At 36.9% G+C, this 27,431-nt stretch overlaps 1 protein-coding gene across 5 annotated transcripts in view; it reads right to left on the minus strand.

The window, feature by feature from the left end:
• Positions 1 to 27,431, minus strand: part of LIFR (LIF receptor subunit alpha) — an 81,711-nt gene that overhangs the window by 29,125 nt on the left and 25,155 nt on the right. For all 5 annotated transcript variants that reach the window (XM_063664747.1, XM_063664748.1, XM_063664749.1 and 2 more), the window contains 9 exons: positions 26,557 to 26,717; positions 24,747 to 24,861; positions 23,163 to 23,302; positions 19,430 to 19,593; positions 7,832 to 8,006; positions 6,531 to 6,785; positions 2,583 to 2,712; positions 1,987 to 2,156; positions 58 to 203 (listed from right to left, as the gene is read on the minus strand). In XM_063664747.1, the coding sequence (XP_063520817.1) occupies positions 58 to 203; positions 1,987 to 2,156; positions 2,583 to 2,712; positions 6,531 to 6,785; positions 7,832 to 8,006; positions 19,430 to 19,593; positions 23,163 to 23,302; positions 24,747 to 24,861; positions 26,557 to 26,698 (1,437 nt within the window). In that variant the 5' untranslated portion in view covers positions 26,699 to 26,717. The remainder of the gene's footprint in view (positions 1 to 57; positions 204 to 1,986; positions 2,157 to 2,582; positions 2,713 to 6,530; positions 6,786 to 7,831; positions 8,007 to 19,429; positions 19,594 to 23,162; positions 23,303 to 24,746; positions 24,862 to 26,556; positions 26,718 to 27,431) is intronic.

Raw genomic sequence — 27,431 nt, forward strand, 5'->3', positions numbered from 1 at the left:
TTTTGAGAACTGTTTTATCCAAAATAATCACAGAGGAAGTCTTCAGGAGAATCTTACCTGTTCTTGTACTGAATTAGATTTCTTAATTTCAATTTGACATAAAAAATTAATCTTTGCAAAGTTGCCTGGTAAATGCCAAGAAAGTTTAACAGCTGTTGAATTAATATCCTTCACTTTGAATGAAGTAGGAGTATGAGGATAAACTGCAAATATAATTTTTAAAGATTACTTTAAACACTTATTTAAAGGGGAAAACTATCTTCTAATATGACAAATGAGAAGAAAACATAAAAAACAAGGAGGCATCATTAGTGCTGACCAACAACATCCTACCCAGTATCTGTGGAATCGACAAACCTAATTTCTACTACTGACATCTTGCCAACATTTTTAAACAATCAATCATGCTCAAAGCTCTTAAATTAGCATCAGGAATACTCAAAGGTAGTAAGATCACAGTATCTACCTTTAAGGAACTTCTAATTTACTTGGGGAATGACCAAAAAAAAAAAAAAAAAAGAAAGAAAGATAATTAATAAGAATATAAATGCTAAGTTCTAAATGAATGATACAGATATTAACCACTACATAAATGTAAGCATGGTAGGGTAAGTCTTACAGTGAAGATGGAACTTAAGATGAGCTATGCAGGAAGAATTAGACAAAGATTGGCCAAAAAAAAAAAAGTGCAGAAAAGCGTTTCAGGCAGAGATGGCAATAATGAATGTACAGCGAGGCAAACTGCATATTACACTGGTGATAGTGTGTATGCCCAACTGAGTGGCGGGAAAGAATCACATGGGAAATAAGGCTGAAATGGCAGAGGCCAGACAAATACATACAAATACTACCATGCAAGAATAAAATGTAGCCATGGTGACGCTAGGAAAAATCCAGAAATCACAAAGATGACAGGAAAGAATAACTGATAAAAGTGACTTATGCTTACAAATAAGGCAACAGGATCATCTACTAATCAGTTGTGAGACTGTATGATACACGCCCTTGGTTTAGGCCCTTTCTCCCCTGCCTGAATCTCTAAGAGAAGGTCTAGGCCGTTGCTCAGTGTGCTGTGAGCCTGACATGGAGTATTAATGCACATGGACCATGGGAATGAATACCAAAAGATCAACCACATTTTATTTTTATTTGCAGCTATGTATTAATACGATTGGTAAAAATGCAGAAATTGTCAGTAATAAAAGGGACGAACTATTAATACATACAACAATGTGGACGGCTCTCCAGGACATCCTTAAAAAAAAAAAATGCCAACCTGCATACTGTATGATTTCACTTATGTAACAATCTCAAAATGATAGAACAACAGAGATGAAGAATAGATTCGTTGTTGTCAAGGCATAGGGATGTGACTGTATGTACAGGGGATGCTGGAAGGGCAACATGAGCAAGTTCCTTTGTACTGACAGGGCAGTTCTGTATCTTGCACGTGGTGGTGGTTACCTGAATCTATACATATAAATTGCATAGAACTACACACACACGAGTACAAATGAATGCACATAAAAACTGACCAAGGTCACTAGTCCAGTTAACAGTGTTTTAAGACCGTCAATTCCCTGGTTCTGATATTGTACTAGAATTATATAAGATGACACCACTGGGGATAGCCAGGGGACGGGTTCACAAGGCTCTTATTATTGCAACTACCAGTGAGTCAACAGTTACTTCAAAATAAAAGTTTTTAAAAATTGGGCAGAAGATATTTCAGAAATCAAAAATTATCAGAAAGAACTACTTACAGTTTATTTGTAAATTACTAATTCAAGTATTTAAATTCAATAAAATAGTAAAACTTGAAATTATACATTTAAAATTTTTATAAATAAAACTTATGAAATTAATATTAAGTAACTATAAAGAAAATAATCAGCAAAAAGTAATCCCTATAAGCATTTTTCATTAATCAAAGCATTTCACCACTTCTAAAGTTATTTTTAAGACATTAGTTTATGTACAGCTTACCTTTTTCAGTTATATTAACTAAAATTGTTGATTGTGATCGACCCAGAGGATTGTGAGCATTCAAAGTAAAATTATATATTTCTTGATTTGGAAGCATTTGAAATAATAATTGACAGCTTTCATTTGTAGGTGCTTCAGCTCTTTTAAGTCTAACATATTTTCCTGAAAAACTGTTAATTAAAAGAAAAATAATTTCAAAATGGCAAGAGATAAATATTGTAGGAAAAAATAGGCAAATTTGTAATAATTTGTATAAAAAGTTAAAATTTCTAATTAGAGGCATATTACATACTCAGAGAAGAAAATGTATATGATACAGAAAATAGAAGAAAATAATCAGCCATAAGTTTACTATCCTCTGGGTAGTAAACAGTCTCTGTTCAAGTGTTCTTCATTCTAAGCTTCTTAAAAGAGGAGACATGAAATTGAGTGTACATGTGGCTGAACTGCAGTACTTATAAGTGTAATTTTATACAGCATATTTGGTTTTACATCTTGTTTGTAACATAAATGATCTAGTGCAGTTCCCTACGTCATTTAACATGTACCTCCAACGTACTCCTTGCCATCTGACATCCTTTCCCAGTTATCATTACCTTTCAACTAAAGTGTAGCTTGTAGCACGTGGGCCCACCAATGCTGTCGCCCTTCCTGGATTCCAACTACATATAATTTCTTTTAAATCATGTGTCTCACAATTCAGTTGTTGAGGAGTATCTGGTGGATCTAACAGAAAAAAAATGTAGGTACTTATGATTACATATATTTTCCCTGAAAACATAATATTTTATAAATGTCAATGTTTTCCACAATTTCCTAAAGAATGAAATAATTTACTATTTACATTTTACTTTTGAATAATGCAGGAATTATTCTCTCTGTAGCATGTCTTGTCAGAGTTCATATTACATTAGAATTGACAGATTAAAATATACTGAAAAACGATTCTTAGCTCCTTTGGAAACTCCCTATAGCAACTTCAGTTATCGCTTTCCCTTAATCCTATTTCAGAGGCTACCAAATCTGTCAAAGAAACCTGTGTCTAATATGTTAAGTCAGAGAAATCTATAGGTTAAAAGTATTATCATCTATCATCAATATATTGCGATTTGAAAAGAAATACCAAATCATATTGAAAATCAGTAAGTCATGTTACATGTTTCAGAGTTCTAAAGTACATTATAAGTACTGTTATTTAGAAAACTCTTGGTAAAATTCTGCATCTCAGAATATTCGAACTGACTGCAGTTCTTTTGTTGTTTTCCTCTTTATCAAAACTGTTCTCCCTGGCTTTAAAGGCAGGACTAGAAAAATTAAAAAAAATTTTTTTTTTTTTTAAAGACGAGACCTTCCAAGTGATAAATGAGCCCAGGTGCGGTGGCTCACATCTGTAATCCCAGCACTCTGGGAGGCCAAGCTGGGCAAATCACCTGAGGTCAGGAGTTTGAGACCAGCCTGGCCAACATGGTGAAACCCCGTCTCCGCTAAAAATACAAAAATTAGCTGGGTGTGGTGGAGGGTGCCTGAAGTCTCAGCTACTCGGGAGGCTGAGGCAGGAGAACCGCTTGAACCTGGGAGGTGGAGGTTGCACTGAACCCAGATTGTGCCACTGGACTCTGGCCTGGGCGACAGAGCGATACTCCGTCTCAAAAAAAAAAAAAAGTGATAAATGAAAATTCTGCAGTCTGACACTGCTTATTGTAGAAATTCATATTTCTGTAATCATGTTTAACCATACACATATAGAAACTGGTATTTCCTCTGTCATATTTACCCAAACTATCTTTCACTTTAGGTAAAAGTTCTTTTTTAAAAAAACTACTTGTTTAAAAATTCTGTAAAAATTTTTTTTTTCACAAACCTGAATTAAAAAAAAATACTCCTTAGTTTATCAACCAAAACTTAGAAAATTTCATACCTTCCCCAAAGATAAGGATAACATCCTTCAATGATATTTTAGGTAACATTAAGAGGATTAATGAGTGTTTATATGAGAGTTTAACAATTAGATAAGTAAACAAACATTGACATATTTATTCTGAAAACTGTTTTAAATCTAAGGCCAAATATTCAGTCACTTTATTAAAACCACATACCAAAAATTTGGAGTATATTTTAAATGCTGGTTATTTTAGGATTTGGTAGATATTAAGTTGAAATATTAAAATCTAAATAACAAGAGCAAATAAGAGATAAATAGAAGGACAGACAGAAGGGGAAAAATTTGAGAGGACAGTATTTGAAATGCATTAATTTTCTTTTCAAAGAAATTAACTTATAAAATAATCAACTGAAGCTAGGTTAAAAGCTAGGTATACATCAACTACATTTTTATATACCAGTCAATAGAAAATGCAATTTAAAAAACAAAGTCATTTTTAATAATACCAGAAAACACCAAGCATTAGGAAAAAATTTACCCAAAGATATAAAGACCTCATATTAAGATGAATTAAAGAAGACCCAAGTAAATGTAGGGATATACCATGTTCATAGTTTGGGAGATAACAAATATTGTAAGAATGAAAATTCTCCTAAATTGATTCACAGATTTAATGTAATCCCAATCAAAATGCCAGCAGGTTTTGATTGGGTAGGTGTGTGTGCACGCAGACTTGTGTGTAGGGAAAAAACTAATAAGTTGATTCTAAATTTCTTTTTTTTTGAGATAGAGTCTCACTGTGTCGCCCAGGCTGGAGTGCAGTGGTGCGATCTTGGCTCACTGCAAGCTCCGCCTCCTGGGTTCATGCCATTCTCCTGCCTCAGCCTCCTGAGTATCTGGGACTACAGGCGCCCGCCACCATGCCCGGCTAATTTTTTTGTATTTTTTTTTTAATAGAGATAGGGTTTCACCGTGTTAGCCAGGATGGTCTCGATCTCCTGACCTCGTGATCCGCCTGCCTCGGCCTCCCAAAGTGCTGGGATTACAGGCGTGAGCCACCGCACCCGGCCTAAATTTCTTTTGTCTTTTCAGTAAATGGTGGCTTAACAGGATATCCATAAAGAAAAGGAAATAAATGAATCCTGATACCTAACTCATGAAATAACCTGCTCTTATAAATTTCCTAAAAGTTCCCTCTGAAGGGAGACGTTACTGCTGCTCAACAAATATTGTACAATATTTCAACCTCCAAACGTTATAAATGAAGATTAAATTATAAATTAAATCAGCTTGTTCTATTACTATGATAAAAGATTACAACACTGTCTGAAATAACAGAAATGGAAACAGTGCATAGTCTCATCTTTTAAGTTTTAATTTCTTCTTTCACACTTTTAAGTCATAGCTCACTTTTGGTATTGCTCATGAAGCAACTTCACTACATATACCACTGGGTCTCAACTTAGACTCCAGGAGTATTTGTGAGAAATGTTGCAAGTAATTTCCTAACATTCCATTAAGAAGAAGAATATGATTTCCAGGATTTAAATTTGAACATAACCTCCCTTTCACTTGAATTCCAAATGCATTACTGAGGAGACAAAAAAAGAGTCAGATTACAGCCATCAAGCTGAGACGAGCACCTAAGCCCGGCTATTCCTTTGGGAATACATCAGTATCGGAATGAAATTCATCACGAAGTACTGTATGCGTAAACGAGAGAGCTGCTGATCTAGACCACAGCTGAGAATCACAAAAAGAAAGAAAGAAAAAGCACTAAGCAATCAAAAGAAATATCATAAAATCTAGTCAATCTATCTTACACACATAATTCAGGTGACCTTTAGACCAAAATCCCAGACTTCTAATTCAGCATACGGGGAGGAAGGGACTCACTGATAAAGATGAAGCTGTCAGTGACACCAAAACATTACAGTTGCTACAAGGAAGGGAGGCAGAAAAACTAAAATTGAGACCTAAAAATTCTACATATTTATGTGGACATTCAACACAAGCCACATGGGCAGGACAGCCCACAACAAACAACTACTTTTGGAAATACCATGGAATTTTAGACTGTGGGGTGATCATGTTAATAGACACCTTGAATGATAGAGCAAACATCATATATAGAACGCAGTGGCAGAGTACCTTTCCCCTCACCCATGTCCTCCTGCCAGCCTGTTCTCCTCAAACATAATAGTTAAAAGCTGGAGAAGGTATATTACGCTACTGAAAGATTTTGTGTAAAATTGCTATAATTTCTTTAATTTAGATACTTTAAAAAAGGTATACTTTAACTGGAAAATGAATTCACATAATTTCTAAACAATTTAAGGTTAAGAAATATTATACACTATCCTTGACTTAACAAAGCTGTTAACTAAGAATTTAAACTAAACATTAGAAGCTAGATGTTTCAAATCTGATTACAAAACCAACAAATTACACAGATATAGGTTATGTGGAAAACAAGCTTGCAATTCATTTTAAAACAAGCAAATATCCTAGTGCCTCCTTTGTATAGCCTTTATATTAAAGAACAAAGAAATGAGAAAGAAACAGAATCACTCCTCCCACCCCCCACTCCAGAAGAATTAAGGCTTTCAAGGAGGACCAAAACAAGTTAATAGGAATTCTCTCTTTAAAATCATATACTTACATCCAGCAAAAATAACCGTTCCAAATATGTTATCTTCGGTTGTAAAAACTACATTTGTTCCACTACTTGCAGAAACAGAAATATTACGAATCTTGATTGCAACATTTTCCCCATCAAGATGGATCAAGGGGCAGTTTGTATGGCCAATCAGTGCTGATAACACTTTTTCTTGACTCACACAACAAAACGTTATGTCTGAGCCTACAAGTATCACTTTATCTTGAGGAAAAACCTTAGTCTGAGAATCAGGTATCCCTAGAAAGAAAAAGAGGAATTATAAACATTTTATATAGAAGTATTTTACATAAACTTTTCTGTATTTTAAGACTTTTTTTTTCATAAGATGACTTTTAAAATAGCCCAGTATATACACTACAAACTGTTAGGTGCTTTGTAATGATAATGGTCCAAAGATAAGGTGTGTTCCACAGGTTTTGTACGAGCAAGATATATACGAGAAATTTTTCAAAAGTGTATGTGTTTTATTTACTTATGAAGGGATAATGGTGAGGAAGCAGAAGCAGATTACAGGTCAGTGTCTAAAGTTAATGCCACAGGTTTATGTCTAAGAAGTCCAAGGGTTGAAATTCAGTGGGTTTATATATACATGTGAACAATCCACAACCCCCAAAAATCACTAATTAAATAATTCCATTCCTTTTATTCAATGTATTTAGGGCATATGTCTTACTTTCCATCGGCCTAAATATATGCCCAAGTACTCCACACCCTAAAAAAACAATTTACTTTAATCTAGTCCCCTTCCTTACTCTAATCCTTTTCTCCATAGAGTGATCTATTTCTACAATGATTACCAGCCTTTTCAGGATTTCATTTTATGGTCAACAATTTTCCAGGCCCCCCATTCGAAACTGCCGACATTCTCCCTGTATGGATGCTTTTTGGTATGCTTGCAGATCCCCGTGTTCCTGGGCAATAACTATGCAGCCTCTAGGGGTCTGCTCTGTGAGCCAGAAATTGGGAACTACTTTTTTTTTTGCATAGATTTCATCTCAGTATCATCTACACACAATTTTTAATGCTCCTCAATTCCTATGACAGTGATTTTCAAACCTGGATGTTTATCCAACCACTTAGAAAGTTCTTTCAAAATACAGATTCCTGAAGCCTATCTCAGACTTTTTGATCAAAATCTCCAGGAATGGTGGGCTTAGAAGCTCCCAGGTAATCCTCATGCAGCTGAATGAGGTTATGAGAAGTGAAAGCTCAAACTAAATCTTACTCTTAAGTGAGACTAATTTAATTCATTTGAAACAAATATTCTTTAAATATAAGCTTACAAGAAATGTTCTTCACAGGGCTCCAGTCACTCCACTCTTTGCGACCAGAAAAATGAAGATTGTCAATGTAGCATCTAATTTCCACAAAATGAATGGCACACTCCAAGGGCATATCTGAGGCCCAACTCCAGTGATGAAGTGTATCTTTGCCACTCAGAGTTGTGTTGTGGGTCACCTAAAAATGAACACAAACACAAAACTGTATTTCCAAGTAGCAATATGTTTTGCTTTCCTTTAGAATTAAAAGACACAATAGATTCCATACAATCATCAGCTAAGTTTATGTTTTGTCCTTTAATGCAACTCAGTTTTGTGTAAGGTATAATAGCAGAGTAACAATAATCACGATTCATTTTTGTTTACTTCTTCAACTTCAGACCCTAATGTATTATATAAGATGTTGCTATTCATTGAAACATTCAATTTGGTATGCAAGAAAATACAGGTTGAGTATCCCTTGGGACCACAAGTGTGTTGGATTTTGCACCTTTTCAGATTGCATTATATACTTCTCAGATGAGCATCTCTAATCTAAAAATCTAAAATCTGCCTGGACACAGTGGCTCACACCTGTAATTTACCCAGCACTTTGGGAGGCTGAGACAGGCAGATCCTTTGAGCCCAGGAGTACAAGACCAGCCTGCACAATACGGCGAAACCCCATCTCTACAAAAAAAATAAAAAAATAAAATTAGCCAGGCATGCTGGCTTGTGCCTGTAGTCCCAGCAACTCAGGAGGCTGAGGTGGGAGGGTCTATTGAGCCTGGAAAGTCAAGGCTGCAGTGAGCTGAGATCATGCAACTGCACTCTAGCCTGGGTGGCAGAATGATATCCTGTCTAAAAACAACAAAAAATACATAAATAAAATAACAAAAATCCCAAGTCTGAAATGCTCCAGTGAGCATTTCCTTTGAGCATCATGGTGGTGCTCAAAAAGTTTTGAATTTTAAAACACTTTTGAGTTTTGGATTTTCAGATTAGGGATGCTCAACCTGTATACCACTGCCTAATGATCTAAATTTTTCATAGAGTAGAAGTAATTAATGGGGTTGTACTTTCAAAAGTTTAAGTCAAGGAGAGGGGCAGCATTTCAATAAAATAGTTTTAGACTAGATTTGTTTTTTATATAAGTATTCTATATATTTACTTTTATTTTTAAATAGAAGATTAAATATGTATGTTATACTAATACAAATTATTATCAATTGTGAGAAATGAGCAAGATTTCAATAAAATATTGAGGTTCCATAAAAGATAACTTGGGACTTCTAGGTAAACACAATAGATTAAACAACTATTTCCTTCTCCCTTACCTCTTGAAATCACTCCAAAGTAAAAGTAAACAGATTTTTTTTTTAAGGTGTGAATGGACAAAGACAAAATATAGAAATAAAGCAACATCACTAAAATCTGGAAGCTGGAAAGCAGATGGATAATGGTAACTGATGTAGAAGACCTGAGAAAACGAAATCTTAAGCATCCAATGGGAAATACAGGAAACCAGCTTGTTTCTATCACAGAAATGCCAAAGGGCTCAGTGAGTGGCTGTCCCAGGCTCCCCTGGAAATAAAGAGCTCAAAACAGCAGGACTGCTTGAAAGTTGTTTGAAGATATGTTGGCTACCCAGATCCCTTCCCACACTCCACACTACCGAAGGACTACCTTTGTTTACCTTGGCAGAAGAATAAAGATTTATGTTCTGGAAAAGTAAAACAGAATATCTTTGGATTGAAGAATTTTAGGAAGAGATGAAAATGGGGACTATCATTCCAAAAACGGGGGAATGCTAACCTATGCCTTCTTCCTCTGCTCAGCTCCCAGGATACTGGTTTGCCAGACTAATCTTCACCAGGTAATAGTCTAAATGAACTTTTCTGAGTCACATGAACATGTCAAGATGAAATACCTAAAATAATATTTGGAGTTTGCCACCTGCATAGCCCATCCTCATCACTCTAGAGGGAAGGCCCCCTTCAACAAGTCCTGTCCAGAGAAACCAAAGTTCCAATTAGATTAAAAAAAATTTTTAACAGCCCCTCACTTAACTGTGAGCAGCAACCAGGATGACCAGAAAGTGTACAAGAAATTCTAATATGAAAGTCAATAATCGAAAAGAAAAAGAAAAAATGTGAGGAAACAGGGCATGTAGAAAAAAATTTTTAATCATTACTATTCTCAGAGACAAGATATTGCATCATGAAACAAAACCTGGATACATTAAAAAAAGAACATAAATCCTTTCAAAGAAGGATCTTCTATAAATTAATAAACATATTAATAGAAATTCAATAGCAGGATGCAAAATCCAGTTTAGAAAAAATTTCTGAGAAAATAGAAAATACACAGAAAACAAGAAAGATAAAAACAATTAGAGGATCGTTGTGGAAGGTTCATGAAGAACAGAAGTTCTAAGAAAAAAGGAGAAGACAGAGAAGGACAAATCAAAGAAATAAAACAAGAAATTCCCAAGCTGACACACATGTGTTTTTAGACTGACAGGGGCCCAATGAGTGTCCAGCACAACAGAAAAAGATTGATCCACACTAAGAAACAATGGAATCATACCTTCAAAATCTTGACAAAATTTCCCAACCTGTAATTCTATACCCAGTTAAACTAGTAATCATGCATGAGTACAGAACAGACATTTTCATAAATGTGGTATCTCCATGTATTCACTTGGTAAGCATTTTACACTCTGCCCAGTAACGTATGAAAGTTCCAGTTCCTCTACAACTTCTCAGTAATAGTAATTGACAAGCTTTTAAATTTTTAAATAATTAAATTAAAAGAATAAATTATATTTGCAAGCTAGCTATTATAGATAGCAGATAATATCTACAATAGCAAATAACTACTGACAGTTGGCTCCCTCTATTCATCGCTCCACATCTGTGAGGTCAACCAACTATGGATCAAAAATACTTGGAAAAAAATTTGCATCTGTGCAAAACATTTGCAGACATTTCTTGTCCTTATTCCTTAGACAATACAGTATAACTATTTACACAACATTTACATTGTATTAGGTATTCCGAATAATCTAAAGAGGGTTTAAAATATACAGGAGGATGCCCGTAGGTTGTATGCAAACACTACCAAGCATCTTTGAATTCTGGTATCTAAGGGAGGTCCTGGAAGCAATCCCCCAAAAGATACCAAGGGACAAGTGCATAAGAGAACGACTGGAGATTCAGCAAAAAGAAGATCCATCATAAGACAAAGTTGTAGGAAATACCCTAGATGACGGAGATCCCTTGGACCACAGCTTCCTAAGAAATGTGCTGAAAGACACTGAAGTCTATCTTGAGTGAGTTATAAATATATCTAGGTATTAATCCATTCAAACCTAGAACTGCTTGGTAGGGGTTGGGGCTACTGGAGCCTCTGTGATGCCTCTGGCCACAAGCGGTCTCGGCTGTTCACCACACTCTGTGCTATACAAATATTGTCAGTGTCTATGTGAGCCTTCTGTGAATAAGGTTGGGAAGCCAGTCAGAAAACCCTCAGAGAGATTTATCCACAAAGATAAAATTGATAAAGTACTTAGTATATTTGAAAATTCCAAGGACATCTACACAGCCTGCAAAGAATTTAGGATTAAAGTAATGAAGCAGAGAAATAAACAAAAAAAAAACAAGATAATATAAGGAGTGTATAAAAAATTGTGGATTTTTTTATAGACCATAATACAAATGATGAATACTGTTCTACCAAAAATTATCATAGACTCTATTGGAAAAAGCTAGGAAAATGGCAGGCTGCGGGGAGAAGGAGGGAGAGGGAGGAGCAGAGAGAAATGAGGTGGTGCGGGGAGAGGAGGAAAGGGAGGGGGTTGCTATCAAGAAATAGCAACATAAGCATGTTATTTGGAGAAATGAAGATAAATAATGAAAGGGATCAGTTAAAAGAGTTGAAACAGTTCGTTTCCAGGGAAAGTCAAGGAGGAGTATTTGCGTCGGGGGGAGCAGTGCCTGGTGAGCTCTTCCCAGTGTGTGCAGCACACAGCTCCCACTGCTGGACACAGAGACCATGGACAGACAAGTGCCTCACAAATGAAACATGAATGCAAAGCGTTCTTGATTTTTAAATTATTATAAAATAATAGCATTAGTACAAAATAATAGGATTATATCATAAAATGACTGATCACAAGCAATTTTGTCTTAAATACTGACATTAATAACATACTATTAATAAAAATGCCCTGAGGCGTTTTCCCTTACTTTACAGTTCTAAAGAAATGTGTTCTTTCTCATTGCTTCTTGCTATTATTTTCCCAAATTTTTTCCCAAAAGTAGGGAATTACTGCCTTGTCACTGGCTGACTTACGCATGTTGTGGAATGAGCTATATGGCTTTAGCATAACAGTCCCTTCATTTAAGTTTGATTTCACTCACATTTCAGAGTGTCCCTCTTTAATTCTAGTATTCTCTAGTTAGTTCCTCCTCAAGTTACATTAAAAATAAAAAAAGCCTCCTCCCTATTCATCTGACAAAAGGCTAATATCCAGAATCTACAAGGAACTTAAACAAATTTACAAGAAAAAAACCAAACAACCCCATCAAAAAGTGGGCAAGAATATGCACAGACACTTCTCAAAAGAAGACATTTATGTGGCCAAAAACAAAAAGCTCATCATCACTGGTCATTAGAGAAATGCAAATCAAAACCACAATGAGATACCATCTCATGCCAGTTAGAATGGCGATCATTAAAAAGTCAGGAAACAACAGATGCTGGAGAGGATGTGGAGAAATAGGAATGCTTTTACACTGTTGGTGGGAGTGTGAATTAGTTCAACCATTGTGGAGGACAGTGTGGCGATTCCTCAAGGATCTAGAAGCAGAAATACCATTTGACCCAGCTATCCCATTACTGGCTATATATCTAAAGGATTATAAATCATTCTACTATAAAGACACATGCACACGTAGGTTTACTGCAGCCCTATTCACAATAGCAAAGACTTGGAACCCACCCAAACGCCCATCAATGATAGACTGGATGAAGAAAATGTGGCACATACACACCATGGAATACTATGCAGCCATAAAAAAGGATGAGTTCATGTCCTTTGCAGGGACATGAATGAAGCTGGAAGCCATCATTCTCAGCAAACTAACACAAGAACAGAAAACCAAACACTGCATGTTCTCACTCGTAAGTGGGAGTTGAACAATGAGAACACATGGACACAGGGAGGGGGACATCACACATCAGGGCCTGTCAGGGATGGGGGGCTAGGGAAAGGATAGCATTAGGAGAAATACCGAATGTAGATGATGGATTGATGGGTACAGCAAACCACCATGGCATGTATACACCTATGTAACGAACCTTCAGTTTTGCACATGTATCCCAGAATTTAAAGTGTAATAAAAAATTATAAAATTTAATAAATAAAAAAATAAAAAAGGCTTGTCCCTAAAGGGAGTAGTGACAAATAATATTTGTTTAGCAGATTTACAGATATACTACTTACTTTGCAGACCCCAGAGCAAATATTGCCACTTTACAAATGATAAAAACTAGGTTTGAGGAGTTATCCTAAGCCTGTAAGTGGTAACCCAGAATGCAAAATGTTAGGCCATAATGACAAGTTAAGCAATATAATTTAAATAAATAATACCTTTATGACAGCACCGGTAGAACTGTATCAAAGCTAGCTGCAAATTAGATTAACAGACAAGACTTGCCATTAGAATCAAGAAAAGTGAGAATTTGCAGGCTGAATTAAGATGGGCTTTAAGGCTGGGCGCAGTGGCTCATGCCTGTAATCCCAGCACTTTGGGAGGCCGAGGCAGGCGGATCACAAGGTCAAGAGATCGAGACCATCCTGGCTAACACAGTGAAACCCCGTCTCTACTAAAAACACAAAAAGTTAGTTGGGCATGGTGGCATGTACCTGTAGTCCCAGCTACTGGGGAGGCTGAGGCAAGAGAATAGCTTGAACCCGGGATTTGGAGGTTGCAGTGAGCCAAGATCACACCACTGCACTCCAGCATGGGCAACAGAGCAAGACTCCATCTCAAAAAAAAAAGGATGGGCTTTAAAATAAGAAGTAGGCAGACTGAGCAAAAAAGTGAGACCCCATCTTTATAAAAAATCAAAAAAAAAAAAAAAAAAAAAAAAGCTGGGCACAGCAGCATGCACCTGTAGCCCCAGCTACTCAGGACACTGAGGCAAAAGTATCCCTTAGGAGTTTGAGGCTGCAGTCAGCTATATGATCATGCCACTGTACTCCAGCCAAGTTGACAGAGCAGAACCCTATCTCTAAAAACAAATGAATAAAATAAAATAAAATAAGAAGTAGGATTTGACCTGGGTCTTGAAATGTAGGTTCGAGTAGGATACGTGAGAAGAAAGGGGAGGACATTTTAAATTAAAATATATATATTTCTTATAAAATATAAATTGTAGCAGTTAAGAGCAGACTCTGAAACCAAGCTGCCTGAGTTGGAATCCTGACTCCACCACTTAAAGTCTTCCTGTGACTCTGTATCATCTGTAAAATGGGAATAATAATAGTATCACCCTCTTGGGACTGTTGTGAGGATAAAAAGAATCAAGGTATACAGTAATGTGCTATATAACAATACTTCAGTCAATGTGGGACCACATATACCATGGTGATCCTATAAGATTATAATGGAGCTGAAAAATTCCTATTACCAAGTGACATCATAGCCAACATAATATCATAGTGCAATGTATTACTCATGTGTCTGTGGTGATGCTGGAATAACAAACATACTGTGCTGCTGGTATAAGAGTATAACACATATAATTGTGCTCTGTACATAATACTTGATAATAATAAATGACTATGTTACTGGTGTATGTTTTAGTGTACTATACTTTCTATCTTTTTAGAGGGTACTCCTTCTACATGTTTTTAAAAGTTAACTGTAAAACAGCCTCAGGCAGGTCCTTCAGGAGGTATTCCAGAAGAAGGCATTGTTACCAGAGGAGATGACAGCTCCATGCATGTTACTGCCCCGAAGACCTTCCAGTAGGACAAGATGTGGAGGTGGCAGACTGTTATACTGATGATCCTGGCCCTGTGTAGGCCTAGGCTAATGTGTGTGTTTTTGTCCTTGTTTTTAACAAAAAAGTTTACAAAGTTAAAGAAAAATAATTTTTAAAAATACAAAAAAGCTTATAGAGTAAGGATATAAAAATATTTTTGTACAGCTGTACAATGTGTTTTAAGCTAAGTGTTAATATAAAAGAGTCAAAACATTTTTTAAAAATTAAAAGTTCTGAAATAAAAAAGTTACAGTAAGCTAAGGTTAATTTATTACCAAAGAAAGATAAAAAGTTTTATAAGTTTAGTGTGGTCTAATTGTACCATGTAGACTACAGTGGTGAACAGTCATGTCCTAGGCCCTCACATTCACTCACTGACTCACCCAGAGAAACTTTTAGTCCTGCAAGCTCCATTCACGGTAAGTGCCTTATACAGGTGTACCATTTTTTATCTCTTTAAACATTTTATTGATACATAGTATTTATGGGATACATGTGAGTACTGGTTACATGCACAGAATGTGTAATGATCAAGTCAGGGTATTTGGGGTATCCATTATCTCATGAGTATTATCATTTCTATGTGTTGGGAACATTTCAAGTCTTCTAGCTACTTTGAAATATATAATACATGGATGCTAACTACAGTAACCCTACTTGGCTATCTAACATAGAACTTATATCTTCTATCTAACTGTATATTTGTACCCATTCACCAACCTCTCTTCCTGCCCCTGTCCCACCAACACACCCTTCTCAGTCTCTAGTATCTATCATTCTATTACTAATATCCTTACCTCCATGAGATCAGCTTTTTTAGTCTCCATGAGTGAGTGAGAACACACTACATTTATCTTTCTGTGCCTGGCTTATTTCACTTAGCATAGTGGCCTCTAGTTCTATCCTGGTTGCTGAAGATGACATGACTTCATTCTTTTTTATGGCCAAACAGAATTCCATTGTATGTATATATCACATTTTCTTTATCCACTCATCTACTGAGGGACACTTAGGTTGATTCCACATATTTTCTATTGTGAATAGTGGCATGATAAACATGTGAATTCAGGTAACCCTTTAATATACTGATTTCTTTTCCTTTGGACAGATACCCAGAAGTGGGACTGCTGGATCCTATAGGAGTTCTCTTTTTAGTTTTTTGAGAAATCTCCATACCAATTTCCATAGTAGTTATGCTAATTTACATTCCCAATCGCATTGTATAAGAGCTTCCCATGCTCCACATCCTCACCAATATATGTTTTTTTTTTGTCTTTTTAATAACAGCCATTCTAACGGAGGTGAGCTGATCTGACTGTGATTTTAATTTGTATTTCCCTGGTAAGTAGTGATATTGAGCATTTTTTCATACACCTGTTGTCCTTACGTCTTCTTTTGAGAAATGTCTATTCATGTCCTTTGCCCACATTACAATGGGAGTATTAATTTTTTAATTGTTGAGTTGTTTTAGTTCACGGTAGATTCTGGATATTAGTCCTTTGTTGGATGAATAGTTTGGAAATGTTTTCTCCCATTCAACCGACTGTCTCTTCACTCCACTGTTTCCACTGCTGTGCAGAAGCCTTTTAGTTTAATATAATCTGTCTATTTTTGCTTCTGTTGTCTGTGCTTTTGTAGTTTTAGCCATAAAATCTTTACCTAGACCAATGTCCTGTAGTGTTTTCCCCATGTTTTCTTCTAGTAGTTTTACAGTTTCAGTCTTACGTTTAAGTCTTTTATCTATCTTGAGTTGATTTTTGTATATGAGAGACAGAGATCCAGTTTCATTCTTCTGCATATGAATATCCAATTTTCCCAGTACCATTTATTGAAGATGATATCCTTTCCCCAACTATGTATGTTCTTGGTACCTTTGTCAAAGATCAGTTCGCTATAAAAACATAGTTATTTCTGGATTCTCTATTCTGTTCCACTGGTCTATGTATCTGTTTTTATACAAGTACCATGCTGTTTTGATTACTATAGATAACCTTTTAATATATTTTGAAGTTGAGTAGTGTGATGTCACCAAGTTTGTTCTTTTACTCAGGACTGCTTTAGCTATTTGGGCTTCTTTTGACTTCATACAAATTTTAGGACTGTTTTTTCTATTTCTGTGGAAAATGACATTGGCATTTTGGCAGGGACTGCATTGAATCTAAATGTGCAGATTGCTTTGGGCAGTTTGGTTCTGTTAATGATATTAATTCTTCCAATCTGTGAGCATGGAATGTCTTTGTGTCCTCTTAAATTTCTTTCATCAGTTTTGTAGTTTTCCTTATAGAGATCTTCCAATTACTTGGTTAAATTTATTCCTAGATATTTTATTTTTCTGTAGCTATTGTAAATGGGATGGCTTTCTTGATTTCTTTTTCAGCCAGTTCATTATTAGCATATAGAAACACTTTTCATTTTTCTATACTGATTTTACCTCCCGCAACTTTACTAACTTTATTTACAGATGTAAGTTTTTTGGGGGAGTCTACGCTTTTCTAGATACAAGATTATATCACCAGCAAAGAGGGACAATTTGACTCTCTCTTTCCCAATTTAGATCCCTTTTATTTTCTCTCTTGCCCGACTGCTCTGGCTAGCACTTCCAGTACTATTGTTGAATAAGAGTGGTGTAAGTGGTCCAGTCTTTGGGTCCCAGCAGTGGAAGTTGTAAGCTGAGTATGCCTGTCTTTGGACCCCAGGATGGCATTCACTGGCCCCATTGTTACTGGGTCCAAGGGGGCCAATTCTTGAGCTTCCAGGTGGCTTGCTTGGATGCTGGTATTGACAGTGGTGGGCTGGGTATGTTCTCAGGCCCCTGGCCAGCAGGCGTGGTGTGGGTGACGGCAGTAGCAGTGGTAGGATAACCCTCTGGGTCTTGAGCAGTGCACTCTGGTGCTGGCAGTAGATACAATGTGCTGAGTGGGCCAGTCTTCAGGCCCGCAGGTAGCATGTGCAGTAGGTGCCAGCTGTGGTGGTAGCAGCAGGGTGTATGGGCCCAATCTCAGGCCCCTAGGAGAGGTGCTCAGGTGCTGATAGTGGTAGACTAGGCTAGGTGATTCCTAGGTCCATAGGCTGTAAGTTCTGGCACCAGGGCAAGGGAACAAAGCTGGGTGGGCTTGTCCTCAGGCCCTCTCATAGTACATGTAGACACTAGCTGTGGTAGGCAGGCATGCAGTGTTCCCCATGCTCCCTCCAGAATGCTCAGGTGGACAGCAGCAGTGGCTGTGCTGCGGCCCTTCTACTGAGGAGGAAGAGATTGCTTTCAATGGTAGCCACAGGCATGCAAGTGGGGAACGCACAATTTGCATTCTAGTCTCAGTAGCTGTAGTCTGCACTTCACTCACGCTTCGGCCTTAGCGGTGGCACATCATGCCCCACTTGTGCTTCAGCAGCTGCAGGCAGGGGATTCTGGGCACATGGAATGCACTTTAGCAGTGGAGCCACTGCTGGTGTTCTGCTGGCTGCCTCACTTGCCTCTTCCTTCCCTGCTTTAGGTGCTTACTGTCACTTCTCTTGAATCCCGATGCTCTCTCTAGGATGATCTATTTGAAGTGTGATGATCTACTATTCCCTATCTTGGTTCTTCTTTGTAGATAAAGTGAGTACGAGATGCCTCTAGTCAGCCATCTTGAAGCTCCTCCTCCATTTAAAGTCTTCTATACCATATTTTTACATATCTTTTCTATATTCAGATACAGAAATACCATTATATTACAATTGCCTCCATTATTCAGTACAGTAACACGCCATACAGGTTTGTATGTGGCCTAGAAGCAATAGGCTATTGTCCCATATAGGCTAGGTGCTAGCTGACTATTGTTATTTTAGGAATGAAATACATGGGTTGTCAAAGAGAAACAATAAGAAAGTATGAAATATAGAATAATCTTTTTTATTATCTTTACTATTTTATCTATGTACTTGAGCAACTTGAAGAAATAAACTGTAAAATCACGAGATGGTCTTCTAATTCTTAAACCTGTAACTAAGCAAACTACAAATCTATCAAGAAAAAGAGTAAAAGGCTGAAAGTGAGCATTTCCAGGTAACAGCTGTCAAACTTTTCATAACTGTTGTTCATTACTCCATAGAGGCCATTCATAAACAGGATCGAAAAAACAAGAGAGGGAAAAAGCATGTACTGATAAATTCAAGCTTATAGATTTATAAAAAAAATTCTCTATGGCTAAGCTCTGGCTACACATGCTTCAAAACATTAGACAAAGGTAAAATAATACACTAAATTAAATGTACACTTTCATTTACACAAAAACATGCATATAAACAAGTCCAGACAGGAATACACAAAAACAGTACTTACTATTTTCAAGTGGTAGAATCACGGCTTATTTCTCCCCTAATTTCCTACGCTATCTGTAATGGTTACACATCATTTAATAATTAACAAGTGATTTTTAAATCATGCATGATGTTTTTAATGAACCCTGAAAGGTATCTGATTTACTTCCTAAATAATCCAAAAGTTCACTGATACCACCTTAAGGCTTCTTGAAAAAAATTATTCAGTTTCTTTAATGTCATAGGAAGAAAATCTATGTTCAAACTTACTAATTTTACGAGCGCCATACTCTCTTTACGTAGAACTTTAATTTCCCAGATAACATTTGAGCGGTGTGGAAAAACTGAACCCCTGTCGTTCCACTTTAGGTATAATGTAGAGGTTGAGAAATCAGCAGACAAATTCAAGATCTCTGGAGTATCTGGAATTAAGGCTTTAAAAAAAGGAAACAAAAGAGAAAACTTAGTAAAATAAGTAATGATTTTTCAGACTGTAACTCCGCTGATCAACTACTTATAAACTCTATTCCTTCTTGATCAAAAAATCAATAATCAAGATTTAAAAGGAAACTCTAGAACCTAGTAATAAGGACATGGACTGAGATGCCACATATTATGGAAAAGATAAAATGTCATGGATATTTCAAAGAAATGATTGGATCAAAGAAATGAAGGGTTGGTTCTAATGAGAAAGGGAAACGACCAATATTCTCTCAAATTTCTGAAAAAGGGGAACATATATATTATTTATTTGTAAAGGTAGCTCCCAATGCTTCATTAGCCAAATTTAAGAAAATTATTTATTAGCTGGCTGTTTCAAATCCACAGCACATTTTCTAAGACAAACAGCAACTAGGTTTCCACAGTACTCTAGTGTCATTTAGTCAGGAACCTACAGGTAGGCAACATCAGAGAGAAGAAAACGAGTTTCCTCTGTATGGCTGTAGGCCAGCCCTAAGAAAATAACAAAATATAGAAAGCTTCCTTTGGTAAAGGCTTCTCTCTATTTTCTCTGCAGCTGTCTCAGGCATTTCCTGGTGTCAGAGTCTCTCGTGCTGGGGGATGTCACCCACTTGAGAAATGTTATGGGCATTACTGATTTTAGATACCATTAAATAGTAGCAGGACTGTCTCAGTGACGAAGGCATTGAGTTAAGAAGCCAGTGGTTACTGTGCAGAAGTAGCAGGATACAAGAATTGTGTCAGAAAGGTTCCTTTATCAGTGGTATGCAACACAGACTGCGGGGGACTGAGACAGGTGATAAGGTGACAAATTAGGAGACCACTGGAGCAATCCTGGCTAGAGTAACAAGGATATAAACTAAGATGCCATCTATGGAAAAGATGTCATGGACATTTCAAAGAAATGACTACATTGAAGAAATAAAGGATTGGTTCTAATGAAAAAGGGAAACAACCAATATTCTCTCAAGTTTCTAGCTCAGAAAGCAGCAAGAGGAGCAAAAGGAATCGGAAACCACTGCGAAGAGACACAGAAGCCTGGCTATGGATGAGTAAGTGTCAGGGGAAGAAGACACCATGGAGTCAGAACCATGGATGCAGACTTAAAAGGAACTCACTGAGTGTAGTGGTAGAAAAGAGCATGAACACAAAGACATAAACCAGCCAAAGCTCCTTTTAGGGGCTGCCAATAGACAATTACACCTTCAAGGAGCCAAAAACACCAACATGAATCCAGAGAGGGAATCCTAGAAGCGGAAGGAAAACAGAGAAAATCCAGGATCATCGAAATAAAAACAAATAGTTGTTACCTGGGCCAAATAAAACAGTTTATAGAGGAAGACTGTGGAAAAACCACTGGCGAGGCTACTGTTAATATCTGAGAAAGAAGTTTAGGAGAACAGTGGGCTCTGAAGCTGCATTACAAAAGGTAAAGAGAAAAAAATCCATGCTCAAAGGTTTAGGCATCTCCTAGGGAGAATCCAGGACACTAAAAAAGGTAGCAGGAAGAGTAATGTATCCTTGAAAATCATTAACTCTCCCTAAGGGCAGACAAATCATGGAAAATTTTGGACCAATGGAAAACAAAGAAGGTATGAGCATGTTCCATTCTATGAAATGCAGACTTTCTGGTTTGAGAATCAGAGAGACTTGAACTTTCTTGCATGTTTCCTCCTCAAATAACAGTAAAGTAAATGTGAGTTAGAAGAAATCCACAGACTCACCCTTTCTTGCCTCATTTCTATCCTAGAAGCTCAAGGACCAATTACATATAGTCATGGTAAGCCCAAAACTGCAGGACAGTGCAGGGCTAGGGTAGCTGAATATGCTAAATAACAAAAAGGGCAGAACAAACCAATACACATTAATCTCGGAACTTAAAAATGGTTCTTAAAAATAGGTTTAACTAAAATTTGCCCAATACAGTGTTCGACACTGGATTTATGTAAAGTATTTAGGGCTGTACAGGACACAGAACATGTGGATTTACAGTCTAAACTACAAAGCAAAGTCAACAGTTACACAGCTGTATAAGGACAGTGGAGGATGCTTTAAAAAGAAGTTATAAGTAAGTGGGCAGCTGCTTGTGGAAAAGGAAAAATGCAGACAAATGGGAGGCAAGAAGTTGATTTAGTGCCAGGACAGGGAAAGTTCAGGGTGCCAGTGTGACCAGAAAAGAGCAAGAGGCTTCCAAGAACACAGCTCTTCTTTCAAATGATTCAGGATGTCACATGATGTAGTAACTTACAATTTATGAAACACGGGAGTATTTTACTAAGACAACGCTCATCTTTAAAATGCTTCCCTCCCTGAAAAGTCCACATAATTTACATTTTATTTAAATAGCAGTGAGCTACTGTTAAAAACACAAGTAATATCCAACATTTCAAGCTAAAGACAGTAATGGCCATAATTACAAATACAAGGATTTTAAAAAGCCACTGTTCCCTTTCTTTTCTTTATAGCATACAGGGAAGTTTCCCCTAAGCTCCCATTAACTGCCATCTGCATTTCTTTGTGCTAAACAGACATGTGAGGACAATGTTAACTTGCTTTCTAGAAACTCAGATAGGGAAGAAATTTAATGAAAATCTTTCTTATTTTCTTCTAACGCTAATTCAGCTTTACCCATAATCTACGTGCTCCTGCTTCCTTAGGACAAAAGGAGATAAGAGTATTCCCAGCTTTTTTTTTACAGGACCCACATTCTGCTTCAGAAGGACCCAAATTTTCAGGTGATTTTAAGAAATGCAGAAATTAAAAATCTTATGAAAAATTTTTCATGCTTACACATGGTAAGTACAAACTTTACTGTTTGTGTGTGTGTGTATATATATATATATAAAATCTTGTTTGCTTTATATAATTTAGAAAGCATCTTTAGATCCACAGACACTTAATTTTCACACTTTTATTTAGTAGCAAATTGTCAAGAGATCCAGATCCTCTAAAGGACAGCTATACATGCATTGCAGAGCTTCTCTTGCACACAGGAGGTGCTCAAAGATTTGCTGATGTATCCGTCTCCTCCGTTCCTTACACTCACCTAATTTGCTTTTCAATTTTCTTATCCCAATACTGTTATTCTAATCACGATCAGGACCATTATTATTTATAATGCTACCAATACATTACATGATATGTAAAACACAATGAACTATTAATCGACTGAGTCTCCTATAGTCTGTCTTGATTTGCCTTTCTGATTCTAATACTGTCATTTTTCAGTAGCTTCCCAGATAAGACTACGCCCTAGAGCAAAGGGCATCTGAGAAATTCTGGAAGGTATGCAGAAGTCAAGGGGGCTATGGAAAGAGTATGGAACTGAGGGAAGGAGCCTGAATTCTGGGCTATTTTGACTGGCCAGAAGAAAAGTTTGCTTCCTTCTGATCCTGGCTACCATCTACAATTCATAGGAAGGTTGCTGAGTGAATTAAAAGTAATAGCATAACACATGAAATTCAAAAAACTAGAAAGCACCACAATATTAACAAGTGACACTTGAGTTACTTTAAAATTTAGTTTGTTTTCAAATACTTACAAACGTTTTGTTCATTTAGTGTGAATTTACTTGTAGAACTTCCAAAATCATGTAGAGAATGTATTGTTATTTCATAATCACCATGTGAAAGAGCTGGAATTTTAATACTGGTTTTCTCCAACTGATAACAAGAATGGGACCTGTAATAAGAAATTGAATTTTAATTAGCAAATAAAATTAATAGTATAATTTTCATTTGGTTAACACAAAATACGTAATTTGGTTAACACAAAATACGATGGAAAATACTTTATGCCCTTTTTGTTGCAAAAACATAATAGGTTGTACTGCATTTTAAGACTGAAAAAACAGATTGATAGTAATTTTACCAATGTGGGGGTAGGAAAAACAACCTCATTGCACCAAAAGTAGAGTAAGCATAGATGACTCCAAACAGCTGGAGTTTTTGCATGCCTTTCAAAATCCCACCTCAACCTTCCCTTTGTAGGCTGACTTCCACTGCTCACACTCCACCCCTTCACTGAGGGACCAGTGCATCACAACGCTCCTCATGCTAGGATGATGTTCAATGGATGCTGACGAAGGAAATGAAACTGGCAACTCCCCTGCTCCTCTGCCTTGGCTCATGGTTTATTCTTAACAGAACTTCCTCTTCAGTTCTGTTTTCAAAATGCTTCCAGTTCCCCTGGTATCTCTTAGGCAAAATGATATTTTCCTCTCTTGTTCCACAACCCTTGATATCTCTCCAGAGCATGCTTATATTCCTTATACTGTTGTTCATATATGTTTCAAACTTCTTATAAAAATTTTTACTTTACTGAAAGGACTTTCCATGCCTCCTGCTTTCCTGCCCCCACCAACCACCCAGCCCCAGCCTTAGGGCTGGGTGCTTAGGACTCTGGACTTGAATGGGTCCAGCTCATCTCCTTCTAAACCTCTCGCATGGCGAGGCTTTTTTAGGCATCGGCAATGCAAAAACACCGGAATTCTCCAAATCATGCCATCTCATACATTCAAGCCATTGTACTCAATATTCTTTCAGGGTAGAATGTCCTCCTATTCCTTTTCTGCTGAGAAAACTGACTGTGCCTACTCCAGAATTACACTTCCTCTGACAGCCTTTCTAGACATTCATACTCCTAGTGTCCACTCCTGTGCACAAAACCCACAGCCTTGCTACTATTTGTTTATTGTGACCTCCCAGGGGAGCAGGGGGCCAGAACTAACTTCCTCTCTGTTTGGCCTGCGGTGGGCATGTGTGCTCTTTAGCAAACTTTTCAGGCTCCCCCTTCTGGACTCACACTAAGACTGTCCTTCCCTGCCTCTCTGAAAGCAAGGTATGGCCATGTGGCTTTATTTGGTGGCAGAAATCTGAGTGACAGTCTTATCTACCAGATCTGCACTGAAAGCCAGTGCAGACTCTGTCCCCTCTTCTCACCTTGCCATCACACCTCATAATGCCTGGTGCCCTACAGGAGAAAAATGAGGCAGAGGTCACGGCAGACTCTGCTGGACACAGAACACAAGCAGGAAATAACCCTTTAGTTTCACAAGCAACAAGGTAAGAACTGAGGGTCGTTTCTGCAATTCAACCTAGCTCATTGCGAATTAAAGTAAAATTACCTGTTTTCAATGCAAACTTCATAATCAGTACCACGGCCTGTTCCAGAGGGTGCTTTCCAAGAACAGTCCCACACTTGCAAATTGTTAGTTACACACTTCAAATCATGAGGAGCCCCTGGAGAAGGAGACAGACAGACAGACAGACAGACACACACACACACACATAAACACAGAATATACTGAATAAGTCAACTGCACTCTAAAAGGTAAACCATTTTCAGTTATAAGCACAAGCATGTGTGTCTGCAGAGAGCCCATGTTTTTTTTCAAAGAGATGATCCTGCAGTCATGGGAGTGGACTGGTTTTCTATTTCTTTTTGCAGCTTTGGTTAAAAAAAACCTAAAGGGCAAACTGATGAAAGTGGGCCAGCTACTAGACCATTTTGGGGTTAGGCTGCTATCACAAATTCCACTTCCAAGCAACTAAGACACATTAAGGGAGTGAGTGGCTAGTCATGTAGATTCAATAATGGGACCAAGAGAGGGCCTGAGTGGGGGATTCTAGCACTCTTGAATCTTCAATGGCCCCACCTGAGGAAAAAACAAAAAACAAAAACAAAGAAGTCTTAAGTAAAAATGATGTTCCTTCCAAGTCTTTAAACAAAACTTTGAAACTCCTAGTCACCCCCACTTCATTGCTTGCTACCAGACTGCCCCCTTGGTAGAATTCCCAAGGTAGGTTCCCAAGGTAGGTACCTTGGTAGAATTCCCAAGGTAGGTTATTATGAAGTATATTAAATTTACACAGTAATAAACTCATGAGTTCATTTGAGAAATATATTTTTGGTGTGGGCCTAAACAATTGGAAAGTAACAATTCAGAAGATTACAATCCTACTAGTACTTATTCACATCTATAAAATAACATTACATCACGGAATATGTAAGCACTATGCAATGAAAAAAGTCACCCCGAAAAGAAAATGAGTAAAAAGAAGGGGGGTATAAGAGAGAGGGAAAGAGGGAAGAAAGAAGGGAAACAAGGGGAAAAGGCAACTATAGAATAAAAAAGGTAGTCCATCTCAGATTCTGTAAATGTTTATGAAAAATGTTTTTGTTTTTGTACATGGTTGGTATGATATTCACTGTAGCAATAAATTATAAAGCTATTTATATGACAGAAAAACAAATATTACATTAAAAGTACTCATATTATAAAGCAGCAATCATCATAATAATAAAGTAATTTAATGAATGACCTTGGGGAAAAGAGATCTGTTTAAATATGGAAATAATATAAAAACTAAACCAAGGGGCAGGAGGATGATAATTTCTTTATATAAATAAGCTATAAAATATCTACATAAACATTCTTAATATATTTAAGATGTAACATAATACATTTAAAAATATTTGGATTTCATTGATATGACATTCTAAAAAGGTAACATTATAGAGACAGAAAACAGTGTCTATGGAGACAAGGCAGTGCTGGTAGGGGATGGGCCTGGGAGGGCTGACTACAGAGGAGCCAGGAAGCTTTTGCAGTGCTGGGGCTGTTCCCTATCTTGATTGTGCTGGTAGTTAGTTACATAACCACATTCATTGTCAAAACTCACAGAACTGAATCTCAAAAAGGCAAATTTTATTGTATGTAAATTATATTTTAATTTTTCATAGTAAAATAATATTTTGATCTATCATTAAGGATCTTTTTAAAAGAAACTAAAAGTACATAGAAAAAAGATGACAAAAAATGAATTTTAACCAACAAAATCCTAAAGGGGTCAATAAAGCAACAAAATTGCTTCGTCATCAAAATGGAAATAAAACTGCAATCTGTTCATTCTCTGGAAGGCTGATGCACTTACCCTTTTTCTGGCTATTTACTTGATTCATTAGATATAGAAGAATAAATGTTGATAACAGCCACTGGAAATTTGAAGCAGTCCTCATTCTTTTATTGTCCACCATTGAGGATGGTCGTTTCAAACATACATAAATATCCATCATCTGTGCAATGCAGTCAGTCCTAGGTTAGGAGAGGAATTCCAGATGGTGTTCAGATTGTTCTGAAGGCTCACCTTATACTGTGCACACAAACACTCAAATAGATTCTGACAGATTCTGAAATACTGTACATTTAGAGACTTTGGAGATACTCAAACTCAAGCTTCCCTGGCTTGTGGAGACATCAATAATTGGACACAGCTGTTGCTTTAGGTATCTACTACAAGGCCAATTTTCAAATGATGGGCTTCAAGTTAAAGATTATAACTATAATTATAAAATTACAATGAAATTATAAGCACATGGCTATCAACTCTACTCCAACCCTACTAAAATGTAGAAAAGCAGTGCACGAGACTGAATTTTTGACAATTTTAAGTGATACCTGGATTGATATTTTTATGTATTTTATTAGTATGTTAACTTGTGTTTAGTCATTTATGACAAGTAATATTAGTTTTGTCTCCTATTTACATGGTGATGGAAAGTTTCTATTTCATACAAATTTAATAATTTAAAAAGAAAAAACTAGGGTAACAGTATGGAGATGTTGCACATTGGACACTTACGGATCCCCCAGAGTAATGAAATTCCCATCCACCCTTCATCCTTTCTTCCTAGAGGGACACCGCCAGCCAACAAGGTCCTTATGATACACTGAAAACTCTTGTGTCAGACCTAAAATTGCCTCATTTATTACAACACTGGCACAGGGCACCAAAGATCACAAAACATG

The sequence above is a fragment of the Pongo pygmaeus genome, chromosome 4 (assembly GCF_028885625.2).
Source record: "Pongo pygmaeus isolate AG05252 chromosome 4, NHGRI_mPonPyg2-v2.0_pri, whole genome shotgun sequence".
Classification (NCBI taxonomy): Eukaryota; Metazoa; Chordata; class Mammalia; order Primates; family Hominidae; genus Pongo; species Pongo pygmaeus.